The sequence below is a fragment of the Montipora capricornis genome, chromosome 13 (assembly GCF_036669925.1).
Source record: "Montipora capricornis isolate CH-2021 chromosome 13, ASM3666992v2, whole genome shotgun sequence".
NCBI classification, from domain to species: Eukaryota; Metazoa; Cnidaria; class Anthozoa; order Scleractinia; family Acroporidae; genus Montipora; species Montipora capricornis.
The window spans coordinates 33,796,202-33,806,961 of record NC_090895.1 but is presented as its reverse complement, the minus strand read 5'-3'; the positions used below and the strand labels follow the sequence as shown (position 1 = coordinate 33,806,961).

Genomic DNA, 10,760 nt, shown 5'->3' with positions numbered 1-10,760 from the left:
GAGATTAAGTCGGTCACTCGTTCTGGCGCGAAATTTGCACCGAGTAAAGTATTCCCATGTAAGAATCTGAAAGCGTCCCACACATTTATTCCTGCCAAAATTAATTTTTGTTAACTTTGCCATGGATCTGAATGCAAGAAAGACCGGAGAAAACGTGTATGAGGCGCAGTTCTTCGGTTTTACTCCAGAGTCATTCGTGAATGGAGGTAACACTTTGTCGTCTGGATGATAAATTTAATCAATGTACAGTTTCTGCAGTAAATGAGGCCGTGCTCATATATATTATTGATTCTTGTAGTTTACAATGCTGTAAATGACTATGTGCTTGACTGCTTTCAAGAACTTGAGAATCAGATCAAGAGTGAGGTATATTTATATTTGTTAGATAGTTTGGGTGTATTATTTGGTTATTTGCCTTTTGAGCTGTACCACAGAGCGCCCACATCAACTACCAGTATGTTTCAATAGGCCACTTCGGAAAATACCATAATACTTTTTGTTTGTCCCCCCAAATGTTGCATAAGCACTTGTTTCCAGTTTCTCTTGGGACTTACATTGGTCCCAAGAGAAAACAAAAACCATGTTTATGCAAAATTTGGGGGGAGAAACAAAGAGTATTATGGTATTTTCCGAAGTGGGCTATTTGGAGCGAATGCATGGAAATATAGAAAAATCTCATTATCGAGATAAATTGCGATGATTACATAAACAAATTTTACCATAAATGTTGTGTATTGTAACTGTCATTCTCATGAATGAAGGCGGCAAATTTTCAAGTGATTGGAAGGGTTCAACAACTTCCCTTGTTACACACCAATTGCAAAAGCACAGAACTGCATATCAACCTACTCCTCTTTCCTATCCCTACAGTGCAAAATAATATTATATATTTTTTCTGTTATTTTTAGAAATTTACTTCTGTGTTAAATTATTTTACTTACATGTAGCCCTCAATGTCAAGCAGTGCTTCACAAGAACAACTTCATGCGGTAAAACAACAAAATATAATTTTAATTAACGTCATAACATACAGCAAATTGTCATTGGATCAAGGAAAGGTTACATTTATACAAACGTTGGCCGTGTAGCACTTATTTTAAACAGAGTTAACTGAATAGAGTGTACTGTGAAGTGCTAGATTTCAATCCCATATGAACCATGTGAGCATTAGCCCTACTGATGGAAATGGGCCCACACGAGGACAGAGAAAAACTCTGACCAGGGTGGGAATTGAACCCACGACCTTCGGGTTAGATCTCCGCCGCTTAGGCTGACTTTGATACAAAGAATTATCTAGCTATGGGCACTATATCAACGTAATATAATATTATCTGTCCCCCATTTTTGCTACTTATGTGTGAGATGGCAAAATGAAATGCATGCTCCATTTTGAAATGTCACAAAGTGTCCAGTTTAAGAAGTCTGGGCAAAAACACCTTTAGATTTTACTGCCAGAGTGAGGGACTTTAGGGGGACACTTTGCGATAGACATCTTGTTTCATGCAAAATCCTGGAAAGTTAGGATAGATCTATTTAATGGTGTTTTTAAGTTGTGTGTTTTCGTGCAGGAATGTGAGAAAATGATCAAGAATTTTTACGGCAGTATTGATGGCGCTTTTGACAGATATGAGGTGAGGGACAATTATTATTATTTATTATGTGGTAATGCAAGATCTGAAGGTTTTATTGAAAATTAATTCTTTGATGTTTGAATTACTTGCAGATCTATGTTAAGAAGAACATTTTAAAGATTCCTCCTCATATCCTCTTACCAGAAGACAAGGTTCCGTAATAAATAAATAAATAAATAAATACATTGTTTTATTTTCACTTTTCCATGTTTTAGGTATACCATTTTGTCTTAGTAGTCAGAGGCTAGCAAACATTAAATATTAAATGACCTTTGAGTACAGTGATGAAGAGTTTCTTTTTGCTTGAATTTTAACTGAGAAGACTTAAGACAACAAGCATACTGTCTTCCTTTTGTTTGTGAAGGTGCATGGTGGCTGTCACTACACAGCAGAAGACGAAAAGAAAGTTGATGAAGAGATTGATGAACTTGAAAGGAAAATCAAGGCAGTGAGTAATATGAACATAGAGCTTCCACTTCATTCGTATCCTACAGTATACCCTCTTAAGACAAGATACTCCAAAGTGTTTCCCAGAAAAAAGATGACCTTTTGGTTAAAAAAAAATTGGAACTGGTGCTGGGCACCTCACCAGAAATCAATGGTAAGTCTGCCAATAATTTTTATTGACAGACTTTTTAATGCTGAAAGGATCACAGAGAACAACCCCTTCCATTTCTCTGTTGGAATCTTGCACATAAACCTTTTCTGAAATCCTGACACCCTGTGAAATACTTTGCAGATAAATAAGGTTGGCAGTTCAATGGTCATGTTTGCGAATTAAGCCACCGACTCGTGGGAGTAAGACAATTTCAACTCACTGCCCAGGACTCACCCTTAGTACTAGTATTTTTCACACCCATTGAGAAAAGGTACAGCTTCGTAATAATACCGTCATACTTAGCTTGTAATGTGATTGCCATTTATTTTGCACAACAGGCACGTTATGTGAATTCAGCACTGAGGCAGGAAAGTGAAGAATTGGACATTGCGCAAGCACAGGTGATTTGCTGTCTGGTGTCCTTACTGTGTTTGATGATAGCCACTACACAGCTTGAAATGATAATAATTTATAAATTCATTGTCCTCTTTTAGCTTGAGAGTTTTTCTAAACAATTGGATGGAATGCAGGAAGCATTCAGAGAATGTGGAGGTATTGAAATTAATTATATATAATAAGCCCAATAATGAATGCATTTTGATTTGTTCAGATTTCCTATGATCTGTTAGAGGACAGATACAAAGCTGATGTCATCTTAAAAACCTTTAAATTCTTTATTATATAAAACAAATAGATGTTTTTATTGAGTTAGCCTCTTAGGTCTATTACTGAACAGATGCATGGCAACATGGAATATAATTATTGTTAATTTCACATATAACATTTTTCATATTAACTACTGTGGCTGAAGGTTTGTTGCTTATTTACAGGCATTTAACTAAAATGTCCTAAACAGTAAACATTCTCATTTGGTGATAACAAAGTACGTATATTTGTGATTGACTTTCCAAGGCTGGTTTAGATGCAATTATGCCAAACTTAATTTAAAGGAAGTAAAGTTTTTTAGGGTGCGTTCGATTGTCCCTATTCCGGAATAAGAATACGTGGAGTGATGATTTAAAACGGTATGTCTGGTGTTTTGAAGCAACAAGGATATGTTTAAAATAGTATGTTAGAGGTTTTTTACAAAGCTCTGTAAAAACAAAGGATTTCTAAGTTCTATTCCTTGTATTCCTATGCCGAAATACAGTCAATTGAACGCACCCTTAATTTGGCATGCTTTGATTAAAAGCTGCTTCGATTAGAGTAAAGCATGATTTTATTCTGAGAGAGTAAATTTGTTCCGATCTCAACTGTACCTGTGCTGTTTTTCAAAAGCAATGTTAGCTGAAGGAATACAGTTTATGGAACCAGGTTTTCCTTTTTAGGTGTCAAGCAATGCATAGTCTCCATGCATGAAAAGGCAGAGGAGGTTCATCATTTAATAGCCGAAGGAATCAATGCTGGAACCTTTCAAGTTCAGGTACTAAAAGGCTTGCCTTCCCTCTTGGATGTTTCACTTGCAATAGAACTACAAAAAAGAACAATACAGGTACACAGGCGTGGATCCAGGGGAGGTGAAATGGGTGAATTTTCAACCCCTTTTTCTGAGCCCCCCTTCTTTCTGTTTTTTTTCTTATCCCTCAAACACCTCAACCAGGCTTTGGTTCTATTACATTATTACAGAAATTCACCCCCCATTTCAAAATCCTGGATCCGCGCCTGGTACACCTCTTAAGCCAAGACAAGCCTGCATAGGTGGAATTTGAAAATGGCTGCCAAAGAATCATTCTATTATCTTTGTGCTGGTATGTGCAGACTTGAATGATCAATTTTGGTAGCCCTTATCTGGTGGAAGACCAAGCCTTGGTTGCTCAGAAGGTATATAGCACACCGGATAAACCAACATCCAGCTAGTAAATGCTATCCACACTAAATGAGCTAGTTAATGGATAATAACGTATCCAGTTGATAGCACTTCCACTCTTTGAACAACTGTGACCAGGATGAGGGTAACTATCAATAGAGTTATTTCAGTAGAGTTATGACTTAGAGTTAGAGTTAATGACTGCCAAAATCTTGAATTCAGGATTTTGGAAACCTAACTCTAACTCTACGACATAACTCTATGAAAATAACTCTAAGAATAGCTGTCCCTGACCAGGACGACCGTAAATAACATTTGCATTCATGTTTACTTTTATATTATTTTTCTAGAGTCTGACTGCTGACGAGAGTTCTTCAGACACCAAAACAAAGAAAATTAAATTAAAGTGAACATTTTTTTGGCAAATATTTATTTAATCGCTTTACATTTGTGTACAAAATGTAACAAAATAGCTGACAGGTCTTTTCAAAAATCACTGTAACATCAACATGCTCCCCAAGTAAGTCTTTGTACATGGTCAGTTTTCTGTCTGGTTGCCTTAATGAATCCAAGAAATTGGAGTTCAGAGACAGCCTGGATGAACCTAGCGCTGTATTAAAGGTTAAGGTTGTAACAGGCATCCCATGTCCTTAAAGCAAGCATCGACAAGAGCTGTTTGCGGTAATACCTTGACACTCGAGAAGAAATAAACTCAGTTCTGTTTACAAATCTGTTTCTTCTTCTTTTTTTTGTGCTCACCCCACAGTTTCAGCTTTTACAATCCATGTTGAAGAAAACCTTGGCAAGATTGATTCTTCTTCAAGGGCTGGCAGAAATGATGTTTTCTTAAAATTACATTATTTTAACCCTTTAACCGGCCAGACTTAGTATTTTACTCGTCAATGGGGAACCCCTGGGAGTCAATGAGATTATTTGGAGAAAAAGGATACTGCAGTTGGTCATCTGTCCTCTGTTTTTTCTTTGGTGACCTTTCCACAGATTGTTGTTCTGTTTGAGGATCTAAAACAGCTCTAAATGCCTGAATCAGAACAAGGAAACTTCACTTATCAGAGCTTTAGTCCATTCAGTCTTTTAATTAATTCAATAACAAATGCATGCCTTTCCCTGCATCTTCACTTCAAATCAAAGAATAATCCAATCAGAAGTTATTATTAATAATAATGAACTTTTGTCAAAGAGGCAGTTTCAAGGAAAGGAACAAAAGAAATTATTTATAAGAGCTATGCTCAAACTTTATAGAATTTAAACATAACATTTGCTTATAACATTAATTTGAGCACTATTTACCGTAAAAATAGTAGCCGAAACATGGAGTTTTATGCCCAGTATGAAATATGCAGTAAGTTGTGATTCAGATAATTATGTTCAGGTAAAAAAAATAATAAGTGTTTCTCACAGTGGTATGGCTCATGATTTTCTCCTTTTCAAAGGCATAGGTGGTGAAAACTACTAACCTGAAGCCAGTCGTAAAGATTGATTAAACGGCCACACTCCAAATGAAGTTTGTAAGCTATGCAAATGTCTGGAAATGTGTCCTGAACTGTTCCTACATCTGTCTGACAACACTTACACTGAAAATACAAGACAAATAACATTCCCTTTGCATTCCCCTTTATTGAGATGTCCATGCAAATGTCCTTCGCATATTATATTATTTTAACAACTAACACATTTTACACACAACAAAAAAAAAGCTTTTTCACCTTGAGATAATACTGTGGATTGCTGAGGGCTGTTTGGATAGCCAAACGAGGCATTCCCATTAGATGCTGCCAAAAAATGAAAGTACATTTTGAAACTCGTTACAATTCTCATGAACATATCAGGTCACTGAACCAAAGTTAAACTCAAACCTTTTTTGTCTCCATCACATTGTCATAGTACATAACTTCAAACAGTGGCAGGTTCCGGGGACAAGTTAAAAACTTTCTGATGAAAGAAGCAGCAAGAGAAATGCATTACAAAGTCATTTAACTGTAATACGCGTCTTTAAGAGAGGTCCTGTAAAATGAATGGAGTTTTACAAAGCTATAATAACCACAAGTCGTCGGATTGGTTCACAAAGGAACAGACACAAATGAAAGCAAGGGATCTTTGTCACAAAAGTAACAGCTGTGTCATAATGGAAAGCTTGTGGCACTGTGATAGAAGTCTTTGAAAATTTTCAGTTGCTTAAGATACTTGCAAAGATCATAATAAAAATAATATTATTGGAATGGGCATCTGGATATGTTTTAAAAAGGAGTAATGAACGCTACATATAGGTAAGTTGATGAGATTCATCATAGGATTGCACAAAATCTTCAAAAAACAAAAGCAAGAAAATTTGAGATCCTCAAGGGATTTTGGAGCATCGTTGTTGAGATCTGTGTGAAGATCCTTGAGGCAGACAAGGGAATTTTTGCAAATTTTTAAAAAAACTGATCCAGCAATCAGGATAGACGAGGCATTATCAATAACATAAAAGAAAAGATTTACCGAAACATTGCATCCAAATTATCCACTGTACTTTGCCTCAGTCTGTCGTATGGTGACTCTCTTCTTTTCTGTTTTGCTGCACTCATTAGTCTCTGTCATGAGCAAAAACACATTACAAGTCAATAAACTGATAAATCACTCATGAAGGCAACCTCATTCCCACAGTCTTTTATCTCCCCACCTCAGAGGGAGCAAGGGAAGAAAGACCCTGGGTCAGGCTGGTCATGTGTCTTAGTGACAAATTTTCCACCTTGGGAGCTAGGGTTCCCTGCTTTTCCGAATATTGTCGCGGCCAAAACAATGCTTGAAGCAGTGGCTGAAGCTTGGGTAGATCAATCTCTGTTTTTCAGCAATCTTCAATGTTTGATTTCAATGAGTAGTTAAGTGCTTGGAAGCAGTTTACTTTGGTAGAGATTTGGTTGCTGTTTTGTCTATGGGGTACGGAAATCTATTATTTTTCACCTATTGTCAGGACTACTCTTTGGTAAATTTTCCCCTTCTATAGTGAGCTCAGGAAAGACAAATTTTGGCTGCCTGTCCCTCTGGTGGTTTTTGTCATCTCACACTTTTTGGGAGACATGTGACCAGCCTGAACCAGGGTCTGCTTCCCTCACTCCCTCTGGGGTGGGGAGATGAAAAACCGTGGAAACAAGGTTGCAATTAGGTGCTTTCGTAAAAAGCTTGAAACAGTACACACCTCTTGAAGTTCAAATCTATTTGTAACAGTTGAAAGTGCTTCTCTATGAGATGAGCTTGAGGCCTGTTCTTGAGTCTCTTGCAGAACTGTAAGTTAAAAACTTGAACCTGTTAAGTTGGATTCCATTGTTGTGTCTCATAATACCACGAAATTAAGCTGTCTTTTATATTATAAAAAGACTCTTCGCCATGCAACAGGCTGTCGTTAATAAGTAGCTGCAATCTATTGCATTGGGTGTACATGAAGATAGACAGGGGTTGTAACAGTGGAAAGAGGAGCACTTAAAGGGGCTAGGTCACGCTATTTTTGGTATTGTTGTTTAATTTTGTTAATTATGAGCTCCAAACGTCAAATTGGCAGAAGAAGAGTCTTTCACTTGCAAAATCACGGCCACATAACAACCGAGAATAATTTTCCAGCTGTGTAAATGACATTTTGATATAGACTGATAAAAATTTGAAAAAAGATGGGCCGACATTTTTCAAATTTACCCAAATTCAATCCATTTCAATCCTCTCCAGTTTTGTCCATCCATGTCCCTTCTTGGCTACCCTGTGTTTTGTTAGAGTTCTTCTATAGTTTTGAACAGTCATTTTGATATTTTAGTTAATTCTATGACCATTCGATCAGTGCTGAGATTGCCTAAAATTGTGACCTAGCCCTTTAAAACTTGGTGTGAATGACTGGATGTGCTGCATTTGTCACTTCAAAGAGGAAAAGGGCCAACAGCCTTTCATTTGTTGTGCAAACATGTTTGATGCCCAGTTTCCAAAAACAAAGACGACTCAGCCATTTATAAAAATTACATAGGAAATCTACCATACCATTAAGATCTCGAAACTGGTGGAAAATTCCCTCAATGACATCTTTTGACTCCCTAAGCTTTTGACAATGGCTGTGAAGTAACAAAAAATGCAGCAATAACAGAACTTCTATTTTAAATAACTCTGACTAAATATTTTGGCACACATGGATACCAGTACTTTAAAGTTAATTATAAAACTCATTAATAATTCATGATGGGACAAAAGAAATGTTTTATTAATTAATATCTGTATTTCTGATACAGCTTTCTCTTCATTAATACATAAATGTTTCTTTTACCTTGATATTCCTTATCACATCCTGCAAGTTAAGTACACGCACAGGCATTTGAATTTTCACCCAAGAAAAAATTCAAGGAGTTTTCAAGTAGTTTTCCACAGAGTCCTTTTTTTCCAAGGGCTTTTCAAGCGCCCTTGAGGTCCAAAATTAAATTCCAGGGCTTTTCAAGGACTTCAAGGAGTAGCATGAACCCTGTTTGACCTATTGACCCCTAGGAGTGAGACTACTGGAGGCGTCCTAGGGTGTTTGACATGACAATGGGTTAAAGTGGCGTTCTACAATGAACTTACAGTTTGGATTCATTTTCAATCAAAGCACTTCCCAGGATTTCAATACATTTCTCAAGAAGTGGAAGAAACTCATCTCTAGAATACACCCTGTGGAGGAAAACTCAAACTGAAATAACGATTTCTCTGAGATTTAAACACCCAGGCATGATTTAGGTCCGTTTTGTGCCTTTTTTGGAAATTGATCATAGACTGTCCCAGTGACTAAAAGTAAAAATGCTGAAAATTGCATTAAAGAGAGAAAAAGTCTTAAAAATTCTCTTCCTAAAAGGACGTTTCTTTGGTATTGAATCTGCACCTGTAAACTACATACTAAGGTTTTCACAGTGTACCAATTTATTGATCTCCAACGTTATTATTAATGTTACTACAGAAGAGAAACACACAGGTCCTGTGAACTAGATTTAGGTAAGTTGGTAAAAAGAACTGGAAAAAATATAAATTATCACTAATTAGATCTAACTAGGTATATTACTGAATGCAAGTATGCAATTGAAGTAAATTGATTGGCAATGGGATTGATAATAGGCTCAATGATTGACTGAAAATAGCACTAATTTTCTAAGCAATATGAAGCAGAACAATAATTATAATTATAATAATTATTATAATTATTATAATAATATTATGACTTGTCCATGCATTTTCCCATGCTGTGAGCATGTAAGCTCTTTGCACTGTGATTACTGTAGTTGATCAGGCTGTTTGTGACACAATTATTAGTGTAAACCCTCAGTGTTTGGATGTCACTACAAATTTGAATGTGTAAATTTGGGTCAATTCCTGGAGTCCATTATTAATAACAGTACCTCAACAAAGACATTGCTTCTCCATACTCTGTCTTATCACAGATATTGCTTGAGAGACTGCTTTCATAAACATCATACAGCTGTCACAATCAATCAGTTATTGTTAGAGATACAATGTACAACAAGTGGTAGACAAGCTCAATGGAGGTACTGTACAGTATGACAAAATGGAAAAAAAAACGTGGATAACCACTCCTCTCCTTTGTCACTGCATTATGACATAGAGAAAATCATTTCAGTAGGAAGTCCAAAATACAAAGTAGAAAGGCATGGCCAGATATGGAGACAAGAGAGTGCCAAAATACTGCAATAATGACACAGCAGCACAACAAAATTAATCAATTAAATAATCTATATCATCCTAACCATAGTTAGCATTAAAGAATGCCACCAAGAGACTTAATGCAATATTATTGAAACAGAAAAGTACAATCAACCACAACCAAACAGAACTGGTTAAGTCGAGTAAACAATGTTTGAAGCCTCAACCTCCAAAATACCAAAAATGAAACATTTGAGATCCCTAAAGGAAAAACTGTGCTAATTGAGAATGCCAAACACAAACAGTTTTTTTGCAGAGAAGGGTTAACAAGCAAGGTGATGAGTGCAATCCTCTTTAAGCAAGATGAATAAGTTAAACATTCATTTTGATCATTGCCTTCGTCAAGTAGGCCTCCCCTCTTTGACCTATCTTCCAGCCCATTCAAATTATTATTTTTGTAAATAGAGAGTTTTTTAAAGGTAAAAAAGTATTGAACATAATTTCAGTCCTACCCAATAGTCTTGCACTCACCAAACGCAAAGCCGATAGTGTTTTTGTATAGCTTATTTCTCAAAAATAAAGCTCAAATTGGTTTAAAAAATGCCAGGGCAATGTTCTTATTAATAAGTTCATTTCCAGTCAACTTGCAAAAATTGGGCTAATTTTGAGAAAAACTAAAAATCAACCGAAATTGTCACTTACTAGGTTTTTTGCATTCAGCCCTTCAATTTAACTTATACCGATAGTTATTTCCCCATTATTATGCTTGACCATGACAGAAGTCCTTTTTACCTTTTTTCCTAAAGGATGTCTTGGTAGATTGCTGGTGACAACATGCAGACATTTTAAAACCGGAAAGAAATGCCAATGGTATTGATCAAGATTTTCCAGCAAATCAGCTATCACATCCTAGAGGGTTTTAAAGCAAAAACAAATGTCTGAACTCCTTAAAAAATACAGTAAAACACTTCAGCTAAGGAATAACCACACTGTGAGAGGAAAAAAGTGTTTTGAACAGAGCTAACCTTTGTTTTAGAATCTTCAAGTAGAAGTTCAAGTTGTTTTG

The 10,760-nt window shown here is 36.2% G+C and overlaps 2 protein-coding genes across 3 annotated transcripts in view; one reads left to right on the top strand and one right to left on the bottom strand.

The window, feature by feature from the left end:
- Positions 1-41: 41 nt before the first annotated feature.
- LOC138028783 (protein MIS12 homolog) lies at positions 42-4,765 on the top strand. The gene is made up of 10 exons (XM_068876399.1): positions 42-206; positions 299-366; positions 948-989; positions 1,569-1,631; positions 1,724-1,783; positions 1,996-2,079; positions 2,568-2,630; positions 2,724-2,781; positions 3,558-3,652; positions 4,387-4,765. The coding sequence occupies exons 1-10, from the start codon at positions 122-124 to the stop codon at positions 4,444-4,446; spliced, it is 678 nt and encodes a 225-aa protein (XP_068732500.1). The 5' UTR covers positions 42-121; the 3' UTR covers positions 4,447-4,765.
- The window catches only part of LOC138028782 (origin recognition complex subunit 3-like), a 15,576-nt gene continuing 9,265 nt past the window's right edge, over positions 4,450-10,760 (bottom strand). Inside the window, exons 13-24 of one of the 2 annotated variants that reach the window (XM_068876398.1) lie at positions 10,720-10,760; positions 10,487-10,603; positions 9,433-9,512; positions 8,627-8,713; positions 8,057-8,127; positions 7,233-7,318; positions 6,536-6,627; positions 5,911-5,986; positions 5,761-5,826; positions 5,512-5,628; positions 4,987-5,075; positions 4,450-4,646 (exon numbers count right to left, since the gene is read on the bottom strand). The exon at positions 10,720-10,760 is cut by the window's right edge and continues 23 nt beyond it. In XM_068876398.1, coding sequence (XP_068732499.1) covers positions 4,541-4,646; positions 4,987-5,075; positions 5,512-5,628; positions 5,761-5,826; positions 5,911-5,986; positions 6,536-6,627; positions 7,233-7,318; positions 8,057-8,127; positions 8,627-8,713; positions 9,433-9,512; positions 10,487-10,603; positions 10,720-10,760 — 1,028 coding nt within the window. In that variant the 3' untranslated portion in view covers positions 4,450-4,540. Of the gene's footprint in view, positions 4,647-4,986; positions 5,076-5,511; positions 5,629-5,760; positions 5,829-5,910; positions 5,987-6,535; positions 6,628-7,232; positions 7,319-8,056; positions 8,128-8,626; positions 8,714-9,432; positions 9,513-10,486; positions 10,604-10,719 lie in introns of those variants that run through there. The other variant, XR_011127722.1, reaches the window with a different exon arrangement.

Coding starts and splice junctions, on each gene's coding strand:
- LOC138028783 (XM_068876399.1), top strand. CDS start 122: ATGGATCTGAATGCAAGAAAGACCGGAGAAAACGTGTATGAGGCGCAG. Junction 990..1,568: donor CACAAGAACAACTTCATGCG/GTAAAACAACAA, acceptor GTTTTCGTGCAG/GAATGTGAGAAAATGATCAA. Junction 3,653..4,386: donor CTGGAACCTTTCAAGTTCAG/GTACTAAAAGGC, acceptor TTATTTTTCTAG/AGTCTGACTGCTGACGAGAG.